This window comes from Hydra vulgaris, chromosome 12, assembly GCF_038396675.1.
Source record: "Hydra vulgaris chromosome 12, alternate assembly HydraT2T_AEP".
NCBI classification, from domain to species: Eukaryota; Metazoa; Cnidaria; class Hydrozoa; order Anthoathecata; family Hydridae; genus Hydra; species Hydra vulgaris.
This window is the reverse complement of record NC_088931.1, coordinates 16,065,257-16,082,500: the sequence shown is the minus strand read 5'-3', so window position 1 is coordinate 16,082,500 and position 17,244 is coordinate 16,065,257. Positions and strand designations below refer to the sequence as shown.

Below are 17,244 nucleotides of genomic sequence, written 5' to 3'. Positions count from 1 at the left end.
ATGGTAATGAAATTCAATATATTGTATAGTTTTATTTTACTGCAATGTTTATTAATTAAGATTATATTATTATAATAATGTACCATATTTTATTAATGTTAAAAATTGATTCTTAGGTTTTATTTTTAAGCGGTGATGTTCACTTTTCAGAAGTAAACTGTTACAATGCAACTAGTACAGGTAAGTTTGAAATAAGTTATCAAAAATTTACATATAGAATATAGCATTTATTTTCAAAAGCATTTTATTTGTCGTTTAAATGGTTTATACCATTTAGGCTATCCATTATATGAGGTGACATCAAGTGGAATGACTCATTCTTGTTCTGCTTCTTTATTGCCTACTGGTGTGTGTGATTGGACTTTAAAGTATGTGTTTGTTTTTTGTTGATAGGTTATCCTATCTATGAGTTCACATCCAGCGGTATGACTCATACATGCTCATTTCCTAGACCAGAATCGTTTTGCACTTGGACCTTGCAGTAAGTTGATTGACGTGGAGGTTTAATAGTTTCTATAAATTTTTTTTTTTTTTACATTTTAACACACTAAATAACACTTCATTTTTGTGTAATTTTGTTTTCACTAATACTAATTATTTTTCAGCTAAACACTAATATTTTTCATCCAGTTATATTACAACTGGAATTGCATTTCAAGACAAGCAGCCAATTGCCTGCTAGGATTTTCCCCTGTTCCTTCCCTCAGCATAAAATCCACTATATTGCTATCACTTTGTTAATTATTCACTCATTCCTCATAGAATCACACCTAAATGCAATCAAGTTTTCTCCTTTTTTTATTGTTTTTTATTTTTGTTTTTTTATTGACTCCATTAACTATCAGTAGAAATAAATCTAGTCTTGGTTTTATATACAGTATTTGTTGTTTTAAATTTCTTAAAACTAGTTCTAAACTATTCTATATGCTTTTGTTTTCAAATTATTTAGGGTGGAATGCAAGAGGCGAACTTGAGTCAAGTTTGACTTGAACTTTACATTGTAACCAATAACGGCAGAGTATGGGTTTTCCTCTCAGAAAATACTCTGCCGCTATTGGTCACAAAGTAAAGTTCAAGTTGAACTTGACTCAAGTTCGCTTCTTGCATTCCACCCTTAATTATTTTTATTATTATTTCACATTTGTTGCAAGTTAGTAATTGTAGTAGTATGTAGATTGGTATATAAATAGTATATAAATAGAATGTTTTGATTAGCCAGTGATGTAATTTATATTTAATAATAATACTTCTAAAAGAAAAAAACAAATTTTACAAAAAATTACTTCTTAATGAAATGTTGCTCTACAAAAAAAGGAAAAATGTCAGCCTGTAAAAAAGTTAAGTACAATATTGTACTCAAATATCTTTCTATAAAAATTTTCAAAAAACTTTGTTGTTTTTTAATTTACTTTTTTAAATGATGAAGTTTATAATTTATACAAGTATAATCCTTTATTTTATTTTATTTTTTTGTAAATTTGTTTCTGTGCACAAATAGTATAATATAAAAGGGAATAACAAGAATAACATAGTTGACTAAAAAAAAGTTAGATAAGTTTAAAGAATTTTGTTTTGATGTACAAAAACCGCTAATCAAAGTTATAGGTCTAAGTATTTTGTATCTAAAATACAGTTGTTTAAATTACTTGAAAGTTTTGACCGCTGACCGTGAGTAATTAGTAAATTAGAATTTATTATTAGAATGTTGGGAGGTTATTTTTGTTGTTATAGGAATGTTGTTGCGTCTCGTTATCGAGTTTCAAATGTTGTTACTGATAAAAGTTTTGGAATGATACAAATAGATTGGAATTCGTCGCCTGTAAGTATGATATTAAGATGGCTGATATGAGTTCTTGTATACTTTTTATTTATATGAACTTTTCCAGGTGAAGTTTACTTTCACGTTAATTGGGGAAAATGGCATAATCTCTCAAATGCTATTATCTTCGGATGACCTCATACGGGTAATATAATCAAAGTTAATTAGCAAATTTTATTTATTTATTTATTTTATTTTTGTAAACATGCAGATTAGAAATTATTTTTTTAAAATTATTTTCTTGAGCGTCGTCATCCTACTGCCTGTCCAGCTGCTCTAGAACAGCCAAATTATTATTGGAAGCGTGTGTTTTGGATAACAGTAGTGTTAATTGGGGTTTCAACTCTTTTAACTTTCTTAAGGCAAGTGACTTTCAAAATGTACCCGTCTAAATATAAAAAAAAAACGTTACAATTTTTAAAAATTATTTTTTTAGGGTTCTATTTTTAATTTGTCGTTGGATTATTCTTCGTTTATTAAAAGATCTTGATATGAAAATTAAAAGACGAATTAAAAAAATTCGCTTGCTGCTTCCGAGCTCTGCTTCTTGGAAAAGAAACAAAATTCATGTAGAATGATATTTTTTAGTATATATTATATAGTTTTAATATTTTTTAGAGGTACTTATATTTTTGTAAATTTTAGAATATTTTTTATCAATAAAATTGCTATATTTTAAAATGTGAAGATAAATTGATTGACTTCAAACGAAATCTTTGTCGGAAATTATCTGGTTAAAAATAAGAATTAAACGAAAATGTAGGTAAATGCGAGGCTAAAATGTGAGCAGTATATGAGAGCAGTAAATTAATTATTATTATTTTTTTTTTTTTACAATCATCTAAATGTGAATTCATTTGCAGATTTTGCAAATTTTAATTCATATATTTATGGAAAATATATGAAAATTAAAATCTAGAAAGGCTTTTGTTTAAACTATTACTTAAATTGTATCTTGGAATCGTGCGGGAAAAAAAATCACATAATTATATCTAGTGCAAAACAAACTTTAAAAATAGCATTTTTGACAGGCTTGATTGCGATTTAATTTTTTTGCGACAAAACCGTAACTTTTAAAACATCGCTTTTTTTTCTTTACGAAAAAAATAGTAGTTCGTACGAGTAAAAATAATTGTAAAGATTATTGGGAAAAGATTACTACATCTGTCCAACAACATCCGCGGTGTAGTGAAATAACATCCGTGCATTTTAGTGTAAGAACATCCGCTTTTTTTCTTTACTGAATTAACATCCCAAATTTCATCGATGCATAATAACATCTTTAGAAAGATGTAACTACATCCGGGATTTTTTCTCGATGTGTAACTACATCCGCCTAAAATAATCCATTGTTAAAAAAAAAAATGAATTAAATTTCCGGACGTAGTTACATCCGAAAAAAATCAGATGCGTAACTAAATCTGGTTAAAATAATGCATTATTTAAAAAAATCCGGATGTAGTTACATCCGGAAAAATCTGTAATGTGTAATTACATCTATTTAAAATATTGCGTTATTTAACTATTTTTTCTCCCACATATACCTTAAATGTAGTATTTACATAGATGTTATTACACGTAGATATTTAAAAAGATTTAACTACATCAGTAAAATCTACAGATGTATTTGCACAAGTAAAAGATTACTACAACACATACTAAAATATATTAAAGATTTTTCTCCGGATGTAGTTATTGCAGGCAGATGTAGTTATTATAGCAGCCGAGGCGCAGTGGTTAGAGCATTGGACTCGTAATCCAAAGTTCGATCCCGCTTGAGCGGGATCGAACTTTGGATTAAATTATAAACGTTATCGGTGAAGTCGGAAACGGAGAGCCAACCTAATAAATGCTATTTTCCTTGCGGAGGTGCTCTGTGACAAGACCATTAGGACTTCTTAGAGCACTATAATAACTAAAAAAAAAAAGTTACATATTGGAAGAAAATATTTGAAAGTGTAACTGCATCCAGTAAAAATAATGTATTATTAAATAATCTTTCAGATGTAGTTACATCCGAAACTACATTTCGCATCTAGTTACATCTGGAAAAAATTAAATTCGTAACTACATCTGGTTAAAATAATGTATTATTATAGTTTTTTTTTTTACATCCGAATAAAATCAGATGTATAACTACATCCAGTTAAAATAATGTATTATTAAATAAATAATTTTCCGGATGTAGTTTCATCCGAAAAAAATCAAATGTGTAACTACATCTGGTTAAAATAATGCATTATTAAAAAAAATAAAATTCGGATGTAGTTACATGCGAAAAATCTACAGATGTAGTTACACGGATGTTATTATACATCAATGAAATTTGGGATGTTATTTCTCGGATGTTATTTATACATCAATGAAATTTGGGATGTTATTTCTCGGATGTTATTATACATCGATGGAATTTCGGATGTTGTTTCACGGATGTTATTATACATGGCAAAAACGGATGTTATTGCCCTGACCCAATTTATTGTTTCTAATCTTTTTTTCAGTATCTGTAGGCTATTTATTGAAAAAAAGTGTTTAGGTCTAATCAGCAAAATTTTCACTGTGATAATTGGCTTTTTCTGCGAAACGCAAAAATATTATTTTAATATTTTTATATATATTTATATATATATAATATATATACATATATATTATATATATATATATATATATATATATATATATAATATATATATATATATATATATTTGTGTGTGCAGCCCGTTGACTATATATCTATTTACTTTTGGAAACTACAGCAATATTTTCAGGAATCAACCTCCCCAAAATTCAATTAGCTCACTAACAAAGTACTTTCACCAAGCATCCATCATAAATGTCTTGCTGTAAAAACGTTTAAACTTGTAAAAGGTTCTATTAATAAGATCATCACGACTCGTAAACGCGAAAATCGGAGCTTGGGGCTGGGGATAAACCAATAAAAAACAACAACAACTAAGAAAAAGTTAGGTGTAGCACAAACATTTACTTGTAAAAATGCGCTTCCATTTAGTGTGAATGAACTATAGGTAATCTAATTATTTTACTTAATAATTAAAACCTATTTATCCATAACAAGCTTCCTAAAAAGATAATAAAACATTCCTCAGCTATTTTGTCTATAAAAACAAAACTTTCCTCAGCTATAAGATTCAAAATCTTTCACAAAATCACACAATCAGAGGCCACAAAAAATATAATATATAGTATATAAAATGCTGAAGTTTCGAAAAAACCATAAATTGAACATATTTAGTTACAACAAAATTTGTAACAAAGTTTTTAAAATATTTCATATATTTTGAATATAGATTAAAATAATAGATTTTTTAACAAAATCACAAACAGAAAATATAAGTAACATTAGAGTTGTCATAAGTTAAAAGCACACACACGATAGGTTTAAGATCTTTTATTGTGACTCTTTAGATGACCTTGGTGCATATAAATTAACATAGTTTAAAAAAAAAAAGTTTGCAAGTGAAATAGCATGTTTCTTTTCCATATTAAAGTTAAAAGACTCTGATATTAACATTAAAATATTGCAGACTGACTTTCGTCAGACATTATTAACAACTTCAAGAAACAAAGCATAAGAAAATATGGTCCACTGATAAATATTGTCATTTCGTATTTTCAAACCACAACAATTAAATTTAGCAGTATAATCGCTAAATTCTTCATAATACAATTTAGCTTCTTCTTGCTTTTTAACTTCATTTCATACAATATATCTAGCCATATATACTAATCCTGCTTTTGTATCTATATGCACACTCTTTTTGAGCTCACGCAAATTGTCAAGTATATCAGTAGCATTACTGCTAAGAAAGTATCCGCATTTCTGGCAGTTATGTACATTTTCTACAGATAAAGAATCTATGTATATACCAATATGGAGACTTAGTTTTGCTCGTTGAATTCTTAATTTTTCAATGACTTGTTGCACATTGATAAAATATGTGCCTCCAGATCCTTGTCGGAGTTTTCGAAAAATTTTTTCTAGTGGGTTAGTTGTAAATTTTCCCAGTAATACTGGGAAAATTAAAAGAAATAAAAGAATTCTGCAACAAAAATTTTGTAAGGGCTACTAAACTACGACATGTATGAGCTAAGGCTGCACCTGTATCTCTGGTAAATTGATATTGTCTGCTTCCTTGTTTGCTAGTTATTTGTTCTGCCATTGTTGCAAGACTAAGTAAAGATGATAGTTTAGCATTATTTGGAGTTGATATAACTGCTCTATCTGGATCTTTATATCGAGTATCAGCAAACTGTGTTTTTGCAATGACAATTTTCCAGAACTTTACAAATATTTCAATAAAAGTTATGGCGTTATCTGCTTCTTTTATATTATTGTTTGATTTTAAAGCAGCTACAGTTTCATCACAAAAGACTTGTAGGCAAGTAGACACCTTTGTCTTTCAATAGGTTTCGTTGCAACAGACACCTTTGTAAGTTTAGACAATTTTGCAATCGTATTTTCTTCGAGTCTGAACAAACTTAAGATATTAGACCAACATGCATGTTTAATTTCCATGAATTTAATAATATTATATTCATATCATAAGTTTTGGTTTTGAAATCAAGCTTACAAACAGAAAAAATTCTGCAAAGGTATTGCGGCCCTCCATTAAGTAAAACTAACATAAAACTTAAAACAGTAGTTGCTAAAGAGCTAGGTTTATTTACTGCTTTTCCAAAGATTGAGCCAGCTTGGTAAGAGATGATTTGATGTATACTTCGTCAATCAATAGCAAATATATTTTTTTTTTTTTGCATTTCATTTCAAGTTTTGAAAAAACTGAGTTTAAAACCTCTGTACCATCCATTGCAGCAGGAGCGGATCCAGCATTTTTCGGTCTTTGAGATAGCTAACTTCCAGACATGGAACAAACTCTAAGGGTTTAAACTTTATATAGTCATAATTTTTGAACGCTAAAATATTTTATTATGAAATTTAAAATTTATTGATGAATGTAAGTTTAGTTGAGAACAGTACAAAAAATATTTCATCAAAGTGTTACTCTCACGTTTTGGGCAGGGGACCAAAAATGTGGGGTTTTTGTTCCCAAGCTCCAATCATCGCAACTTTTTGCAAAGCATCCTTATTTGACATAAGTATAAACATATAAATGTTTGAAGTTAGCTCCATGTCTGGAAATTAGCTATCTTAAAGACCAAAAAATACTAGATCCACCCCTGCATTGCAGAAAACAGTTTTGAATTTAGCTTTGTTAGGAAAGAAATACTTGGAAGTTCATAGTCTTCCCTTAATCTTCCATATAAAGTTCTTGAAATTGCAAAGTATTTAAATGCTCGTATAATAGTTTCTGCGATGTATTTTTTTTCCAACTGTGATAAAACTTATGTCGTGTATGTGTTGCAACAGATTTACTATTTTATTGGATTTTGTTAAGTTATTTAAAAAATTAATAGCTTCTTGTAATTTTGAGTAATAATTGATTATAAAAATCCTGTTTTTAGATAGAGGTTCAATTTTATGTTTAATCCCACAAAAGTATCCCTCAAAAGTAAGATCTTAAGCATAAATTTGACAATTGAAGAGTTTTCTTCAAAGTCTGTTGACTGAATGATCAGTATCAGTTCACCAGCTAAATACCAAGTAACATTAGCTGAACCAAAATCAATTTCTTTATTTTGCAACTTCTGATGTAATGAGTTAAAGGATGTAATTTTATCAGCAGCTAAAAATATGTCAAGTTTGACGGGATGCTTGAAAAGTTGTTCTTAATGACGGTGGAAGAGTAGGTTTGATACATGTAAAAGTTGATGGCGGATTTGGTTACTGTTGGATATCCAGATGGAAAGGGTCTTTTGCAAACAACTGTATCTGGACTGTAAGATATATTGTTTCATGATATAGCATTTACCCAACGAGTATATTCGTCTGTACTAAAAGCTCTCGTGTTTACGAGGCCTGTTAGAACAGACGGCTATTCTGCCGTAAGTTTCGTAGCAAACGTAAGTTTCGTATCAAGCGTAAGTGTCGTATCAAACACGAATGAGCATTAATAAGTTGAGCAGTATTATATATGATATGATATAAGTTTCATCTAGCACAAGAATTTGGATGGAACACTTTTATCAGATAAAGTGGTATATCTTCTAAAATTAGAAACTGCTTTAAGAATTTTTTTTGTATTTGTATTTAATTTTTTTTTAAGACACAACTTTTAAATTGAAATTACCAATATGTATAGCAAGATAGATGAATTGTGAACAAAATTAAATAATATATACTTTGGTTTTATCATATTGACTTTTTCTGTTAATTATGCGAATCGCTAACTATCCCAGATAGTAAGCTTACATTGGCCCAACATTGGGCCAATGCATGATACATTGGTCCAACGTTGAAATTTGATGTTGACCCAATGCAGGTTTAATCATTGTTTAGGCATTGGCCTAACGTTGTATACAACATTGACCTAATGTTAAGTGTAACATTGCTTAACATTGGGCCAAATGTAATGCATAAGCCATGTTTATTTGACTTCACAGCTTCTGCAAAAAAAAAGTTGTTTGTTTAATTGTGAAAAAAAGAAACATAACAAATTGAAAGTAACTGTGTAATGCAAAGTTGAAACTAAAAAATAACTCTTCTAAAGCACTTAATAATAGCAACATATAACATTTTTTAATTTGCATAATTAAATTAGCAAATTTTAATTTTAAAGCTAGGCTATTTTTAAAAACTATTTTTAGTAAATAACATATACAATCTCCTTCGTCTTTAACTCCAATATGTCCCAAATAATTAACCCGTAAAAATATACAATCTAGCAATAAATAAAGTTACTTTTGGTTAGACTTAATATAAAATCTCATTTACAAAAAAGCTTCAAAGTGTATTTTGTTTAAAGTACATTTTTGTATGAAGATATCAAAAGAAATGCTTAAAGGATGATAAAAAAAACATTTACTGTATGCTTAAGTATTTTTTTGTCTTTTAATATTTCTTCTAGAGTACTTAAATTCTCTACTGCTTTTAGCGGCAATGACAATCTGTCAGGAAAATCATTAATTAGCATATCTTTGTTACTCTTTCTAATTATGCTTATAATTAAACATGATGTGTTTTGTAGCTCACCAAATTACACTTCAATGCTTGCCAATTGTGCCAATAATACTTGCATATCTTTAGGGGATACAATTTCATCTTAAAACAATAAAGTTAATAATATTCTTAAAAACTATACAACAAATTACATTTCTTAATATTTAGAATTTATGAAAGTAAATACAACATTAACTAATAAAGCAAATAAAATTAAAGACAGAGGGGCATACCTTTAATGATAAAAATGTATACTTGCTAATGGATTCATATTATTTTTATGAATTATGGAATTTATTGGTGTGCATTCAATTTCTGGCACTGAGACAAAACAATTCTCGTTAACATTTTAGATTTTGCACTGTAAAACAAAAAAGTTCATATTAAAACAATGTTTCTCCAATGTTTGTAAATAACTTTTTTTTAATATTTTTGATCTGTGTATTAATAATAACACAACTTTTAAAAATAATATTATCTATAAAAATATTTTAATACCTTAGTCTATTAAATAAATCTAAATGAACGTTTATATAATAAATATTAAAGAACTATCGGCAACAATTAAAACTTTAAACTCATATGAATATTATGTTTTTTTTACTAAGAGTTTATTTGAAATGAATTTCAAAGTTGGTGTAAGCTTTGATATGTTGATTATTGCACAATAAAATGTTCATTAACACTCTGACTTTTTGACCGTAATATTGTTATTATATTTTTGAACAAAAAAGTCTTTAAAAAATTGTAAAAGTTAAAGCTATGAATAAAGATTTCCAATCATCAGACAAAAGACTTTTGAAATAAAAATTACCATTTAATAAATTTTGTTCATTCAACTTCTCAGAGCAAGCATTGAACTTCTGCAAAGAGTTTGGAGTTACAGGTAAATCCCAAAGTTTATTAATATTTTTTGTATTATTATATGAAATTGAGGATAAATCATTACTAAAATAATCTGAAGAATTATCTACACCAAGGTATAGACAATTTTTTGTCATTTCAGGCTTTATTTCGACTGATCATTTTTGCTGTCTTCTTTTTTTGACTCCAGAGCAGAAGTTTAGCCTTCTGCTAAGTTCAATCTTGCATTGCAATAAAAATCTGTAAATCAATTTATTAATAATTGATTTATAACTAAAGTTAATGTATAAGCTTAATGTTGTTAACTGTTGTACGCAAACTAAATATGAACGGTATCCAATAAAATCAATTAAAAACTAATAAAACCAAGAATAATGTCCCTCTGCCTCAGAAAAATGGAATATATACAGAATTGTTTTGATTTAAATTGATTGATTTAAATCAGTTGATTTAAATCGATATTAATCAGTTGATTTAAATCGATATAAATCAGTTAATTTAAATGAGACGAGTAAAAGTTATGATTTAAATTGAGTTTTTTTTGTTTTAATTGTTTTTAATGATTATTTATTGATTTAATCTCATAATTCAATCAATTATTATAGACTAGTAATTGGTCTTATAATAATATGTCTGGCAATATTAGAAAGCTCTACATAAGTAGAATTTAGCTTCTAGTAACATCACTTTGTGTACACTGTGTTAATATGTAGATGGGGTTTCACTATCAAGCACAGAAAAAATCAAACAAAAGAAACATATCTAAAATGTAAAACATTAGCTTCTAACAACTACAATGCCACTGTAGTAGTCATATATATCATTTTATAATGATACCCAGTCAGCAAGCTTAAATTGGCCCAAAGTAAGTTTTAACATTGACAAATTTATTACGTAGGGCCAACATTTAGCCAATGTATTTTTCGGCGTAATATTTCAATTTTCCAAATCAGTTTTTCGCAAATATTGTACTATGTTGGGCCAACATTTGGCCAATGTTGTATCAGCTCAATATTTTGCTATAAAAATCTTAAGCTAAGTCGCGGATCATTTTATTGGTATATTTTTAAAATTTGTTGCATAACATTTTTCAAAAATGGTATCGTTTTACAAAATAAAGAAAGGTTTTAATACCATCTTTTAATTTTTTTAAGTTATAAAAATTAATTGATCTTCTAAGAATCTTAAAACTTTTAATAAAAAGTCAACTTCAAGAGGTTCTCGTGACAGAATGCTTTATTCTTTTTAAATAATGAAATATTAATTAACATTTAAATAATGTGCTTATAACATTTTATTACAATCTAAATTATCAATGTAAAAATAAAGGCAATAATCAATTTTTTTTTCTTTTCATTACTTATTACTGTATTGACATTTCAAATGTTTGATAAAAAAGGCATTTAAAATGTCTTTTTTGTTAAATAAATCAAACATTTGAAATGTCATACAGTAATAAGTATTAAAAATTTTTTTTTGTCTTAATTTATTCATAATAGTTTAACTTTTAGTTCAATCAGGTATTAATAATACCAGCAAATTGTACATCACAATCATTTTTGTTGTACAAAATTAATTGTTTTGTAAATGAGGATCCTCATATACCAGGCAGCTGTTAGCTGATTGGAGTAATCAAATTTTTAATTTTAAAGTTAAAGAACTTAAAGTTTAAGTTAATAAATAATGAGTTTATAAAAAAATAAACTCCTTCATAATTTTAAAATAAGAAAAAAGTAAATCGGTGCACCCTACTCTTAAACAATACTTTTGAAAAACAAAATTAAAAATCAGTTATGAAAAAATGAAATAAAAAAAAGTTTAATTAGTAATGTTTTTTTTGTATAACAAATAAAATCAAGTTTCTTTTTTGAAAATTTTTTGGATACCTCCGAGATTTACTTCAATAAGTATAACTTTTTACTATTAACTAATCCATCAAGGCTGCAACATTACTATAGCCATTTTAGGTTAAACAAAAGCACATAGCATCACAATCGACTTTTTTTTAATTATCTATATAAAGTTTTCTTTTCTTTTTAATTTTATAATTCTATTAATCTTATTTAATTTTACCACTTTTATTTGATTTTTCTAATTAAAAAGTGCTACAACCACTTGCATCTTTTGATGCCATAATCCACTTTAATTTGGTTAACTTTTTTGACATCAATACTTTTTCTTGCTTGTAATCTCAGTGTTTATATGAAGCGCTTTATATATATATATACATATATATATATATATATATATATATATATATTGTACAAATAGTTACTCTTCAGTAGAAAAACGTATAAATTCCACTTCTAATGTTAAATTTTTAAATGAAATATTAACATCTAAAAAATCTTTTCTATATAAGTTAATGTCGTCTGCCAAACTTTTTCTAAATCTTCACAAAGTATTTAAGATGTTTTATTAGAGTTATGTAATAAAAAGTATATCAGCCTCAGAATTAATGTTGAAACAAAATATGAAACCAAAATTTCCTTAGAGTTCATATATTCAGATGGAACGTATAAGCTAGTTTGCAATCAGTACAAATTTTCTTTTTGAAAAAACTCTAATGTTCAACTCTTTACAATAAACAAGTATAAATTAAGTTCTTCACCAGTAGACTCATACAACTGCATATAAACTTTGTATTGAGTATGCTTCAAGGCCAAAGAAATAACATTTTACAAGAAATACATTTATAGATCTTTTCGAATTTACTTTAACACACACTTTTTTTTCCATTTCTTTAAATCAACAACAGCATCAGGGCTAGGCATAGGGTTTGGCTTAGGGTTTGGTTAGGGAATGGTTTTCAATAAAATAAACTTTAGTTTTGGGTTCAAGGTTAGAGTGTAGAGTGAAAAAATGGTCTGCGTAAAACGTGACTCGTTTTTTACGGACTTACTAAAGGTTGTGCCTGAAATACATGTCCGCCGATAAAATCACCATCACCAAGATAAACTTATTGAAATTTAAGTGAAAATTCTCTTGTACAAATAGATTTTCATGCCTTTTAAATACTCTGAAGACAAATAAAATAAATTTCCTTTGCTAATAATAATACCAGGGGCGGATCCAGGATTTTTATTAACTGTAGCAAAAAATATCATAAATATTTTTTCCGTCAAAAAAAAAAAAAAAAAAAAAAAAAAAAAGGGGGGGGGGTTGTATGCAAAGAGTTGTTTTAAAACATGACAAATTGACTTTTGCTACAGTTGCTACAGTCGATTTGCCATTTTATCTAACCCCCAGTTCAATTTAAGTTGATACGCAGTGAAATATTTGACATTCTTTCAAAAATTTATGGGCTTGTGAGACAAAACACGGTTTTTTAGTGAAGCATTTTATTTTTCCGAATGAAATTTCATTTTCGAAATTCCGTTTTGCTAACTTTGCTCAGCTACAATTTTGAAAATTTTTAAATTATTTTTATCTTTTGCATGAAAAAAATATGTATGTAACAAATAAAAAGAGAAAAAAAAAACTAAGCTGACTGTAGTAATTGCTTCTCTTGCTGCAGCCTGGATCCGCTCCTGAGTACAGACTTGTATTGATAAACTTAGTTTATCATTACTTAGAATTTTTAATTATTTTTAAAATAAAAAAGTAAAAAAATTTAGACTTTTTAATTTTTAAACTATTTGATTTTAGCGTGACTTGCGGTCGAATGCGTATTTTGTAACGGCTGTTTTATCATAATTTCAATTGGGTTTAGTATGCTGATATAACTTTTATACTTTAGTAATAAATAAACCAAAAGCTCATTTTCGACATATCGAGATTTACTAGATCAACGATTTTCAAAGCCTGTTTACACTGATTGTTTTGTTTTTATAGGTGACTGATTTTCGCTAAATTTTGTTTAGTTTCAAGATATAAATTTTTTGTCATAACAAGTAAAAATTGATAAACGAGGGAGGGGGTCTTATTAAGCTTAGAAAAGGTGCTAACTTCTCCAAAAATTAATAAACCGCACCCCCACCCCCATCCTTTTATATTATATTCAGGACTCGAGAGTAATACACTTTAATCGTAACTTAGCTTTTGTTTTGTTTTGTTTTGCCTCCTACCTTATCAATGTCGCTTACGGGGTTAGAGCCAGTGTTGAACCTCGGACCTCTTGATTCTTAGCCAGAACTCTAACCACTACGCCACAGCTGCACAATTAATCTAACAGCATTTTTGTTGCTATTTTTGTTGTTGATATTTAAACTGTCAGTATTAATCATGGTTCAGTGACTTCAACGCAAAAACCGTAATCGGGATGCAACGTTTGGAAGCATCTTCTTGCTTTAGATCAAAAACATATGATAACAATTGTTTGTTGAAAGAGCATTGTATAATTTTTTTCAGTCGAACGTTTTAATGTATATGGATACGCATTTAAACGTTTTAATGTATATGGATAATGTATATAGGCATTAATAAGTATATTAGTTAAGAAAATATCGACGAAACAATCGAGCTTGTCACTAATGAATATAGAATATTTTTAGGTTGTTTATTTTATATTTATTTATTATTACTTATATATTAATTTACACTTATTTTAGGTTACTAAAAGTATTTTTATATCTGCTTCGAGTGTCTGAAATATGCTTGATTGTCTGCCTCGATTATGCAAGACTTAAGCTTCAGATATGACTGTAAATGTGTGTTTAACTTTAGAGCTTTGTATTCAATAGTTTTATGAATGCTGTACAACAGTTGCACAACAACTATTTTTTAATGGAAACATTTTCTTGCGTGAGTTGCACACCTTAACGTTGTTTATACAACAAAGTTTCTTGCAAAGTAAAGGTTGAGAAAATATAAACAAAAAAAATTCTGTAATTGATGAACAAGAAAGTTGCACAACTGTTGCACAACACTTTTACAAGTATTAGAAGCTTAAAAAATGTGTTGAGTGACAAATGCACTTTTTAAAATATTTTAAAAATAGTTTAGTTTAGGGCAAACGGATTTTTTTCGATGCTTATTGAATCGATGCCTAATTTATTTTAATGTATTTTCCAAAAAAAAAAGATAAATTAAAAAAAAAAAATTTCTTGCATTTTAATTTAAAAATTAACTAACCTATTAGGAAGTTTACCTTCCTTATAAACAAGAATGAAACTTGAAATTAAAGATAAAAATCAGTATATTTTACTAATTTATATTTATATAGAGTAGGGTGTTTCATATTTTATCAACTTTTGAAATAAACATCGCGAATCGATGCATAAATTAACCATTTATATGAAAATAAGTTTGAGCAAAGAAAAAAAAAAAATATATATATATATATATATATATATATGTTTTATAGGGTCCCCTCCAGCTCAATTTTGGGCCAAAAATGTTGGGTGTTTTAAACGCCTGACGGGAACCTTAAATTTTATCCTATAAAATTTTTTATTCTTTTAAATATTATATGTTGGATTGAATATTAATCACATAAAAGGAACATGTTGAAAAAATTAAGAATTTAGTCTACAGAATCATCTGAAATTGGTGAAAAATCCAAATTTTTTCTTTACAAAAACCTATTTTATAACTCGGTGGCGTATAGAAAATGTTTTTGATGTCCTAATAATTTGAATTCCTAATAAACTATTTTCAGACGCGGAAAAAACAATAACTTGGATAACCTGCTCCCCCTTCTTTTAAAATTCTTCCCTCGATTTCTCTGATGCTTTAGAGTCCTCTAACTTTTCTTGTCTCTCAACTATCGATTAAACTATCGATTTAACGAGTAATATTATCCTTGCAAAAATTACGATAGTACATTAAATAAAATATTAAAATAAAATATTAATGATGATAAAAATAAGATATTAATGACACATTTATAACAATATATAACAATTTATAATACACATTTATAACAATATATAACAATTCATTTTATTACATATTTGTTTTATTGTTCGATAATAAGAAATTTTATTTAATCTATAATTAATCAGACCACCTTATAGTTGTTATATTATTTAGCTATAAACCCATACGTAATAACAATTTTCAAACAATTAATAATAACAATTCAAACTAATAATAAACAATTTCAAACAATTAATAATAACAATTAATAATAACAATTCAAACTTTTTGGACGGAGTTAACTTGTTACTAGATCTTTTAAACTGAAATTTAAGAATTACTTTTTTATTTGTTGCAAAAGTTATTCGAGGTAAGTTTTCTATCAGGTTTTTTTGTTCAAATAAAAACTTTAGTCTTCAAATAAAATCTTTTAGTCTTGTAATTTTAGCCATTTTAAATATTATTTTTAAAAATAATAGACTACTTGTTATTAGTAACGCAAATTTTTAAATATTTATGCAAATTTAGTTTTAAATATTTTGTCTTAGCATTGGAAAGTAGATGTTAAATTTTAAATTATTGTTTAAGAGCCGTTTTTTCTAAGAATCAGGCAAATTCCTGAAACTGTGGAAGTGACCTCCTCCAAATTGCTTGAATTTTTTATATATTGATCAGAATATAGAGAAAACCTGTTGGGGAAAAAAAAATTCTCAAAAATGTTTCGTTCACTCGGAATCTGGGCTTAAATTTTTGAGATTTTTTTAAAAATTTTTAGAAATTTAGTTTTTGCCACCTTTGAACCCATTTTTTTGGCAAGGCAAAAAGTTGCACATAGCTTTTGTAGTTAATATCAGACGTAACCCAAAAGCTCTCTCCAAAAAATATAAAAAAGTTGCGTGACACTGTGCGGTTGGCTAATTATCATAGTTCAAAAGTACAAAATTACTCAGTTTTGTCAAGTTTTAATCGGAGTTAATTCTAGCGGCGAAGTGTTGCACACAATTTTTCTTTTAGGATTTGAAATTATCAAAGGTATTGAGTCTAAAAATGCAAAGAAAGTTATGTGATACCTAAGGCCTATTAATATATTAAGGCTTGAAATTGGAAAAAAAATGTTTTAGTATACTTACAAAATGAACCATTACGGCAGAGGCGCTTAGTTTTGTAAAAATGTAAACATATCCAACTGTCAATACAAAAAGGTCCTAATATAATAATAAAAAAAATTCGTGTGATTTTGTCACACGCATGATATAACATGAATTAAAAACTGAACAAAAATCTAACATCAAGATAACTATATTGCTAATTAAATAAAACATAAATCAAACATTTAAATGTTTTTCCATTTAAAAATTAGTTTTTCATTTATTAATAGAGTCATTTACACACATTATCCACCACATCACACATAATTTCTACTCTGCTGCAGTAAGTTTCTTTAAGAATAATGATATGACTGTATTATAGTCTTCTTCGGATAATGAATAATCGCCACAACCACTGATTAGAAAAGGAGCATTTACTAAACAGATAATTTTATCAGTTTGGTTATTTATCTCCTCGGTAGTAACTGGCCAGCGAAAAGTATTCTTCTCTTGCCCGTTAATCATACAATTAACTCTGATCCCAGTTATAGAAACCTCAAAGTATTAGCGCAACATTTAAAATAATATAATAAAGA

General features: G+C 27.4%; 2 protein-coding genes across 6 annotated transcripts in view; both read left to right on the top strand.

Annotated features, from left to right (window-relative positions):
* Window positions 1–2,500, top strand: part of LOC100208584 (uncharacterized) — a 48,767-nt gene extending 46,267 nt beyond the window's left edge. For 3 of the 5 annotated variants that reach the window (XM_065812337.1, XM_065812338.1, XM_065812335.1), the window contains exons 8-13: window positions 117–180; window positions 278–368; window positions 1,732–1,819; window positions 1,887–1,964; window positions 2,066–2,181; window positions 2,256–2,500. In XM_065812337.1, coding sequence (XP_065668409.1) covers window positions 117–180; window positions 278–368; window positions 1,732–1,819; window positions 1,887–1,964; window positions 2,066–2,181; window positions 2,256–2,397 — 579 coding nt within the window. In that variant the 3' untranslated portion in view covers window positions 2,398–2,500. Of the gene's footprint in view, window positions 1–116; window positions 181–277; window positions 369–393; window positions 482–1,731; window positions 1,820–1,886; window positions 1,965–2,065; window positions 2,182–2,255 lie in introns of all 5 variants that reach the window. The other 2 variants (XM_065812339.1, XM_065812336.1) reach the window with 1 other exon arrangement.
* LOC100205537 (m7GpppX diphosphatase) overlaps window positions 1–17,244 on the top strand; it is a 36,528-nt gene that overhangs the window by 2,273 nt on the left and 17,011 nt on the right. The gene's annotated exons all lie outside the window — the stretch shown is intronic.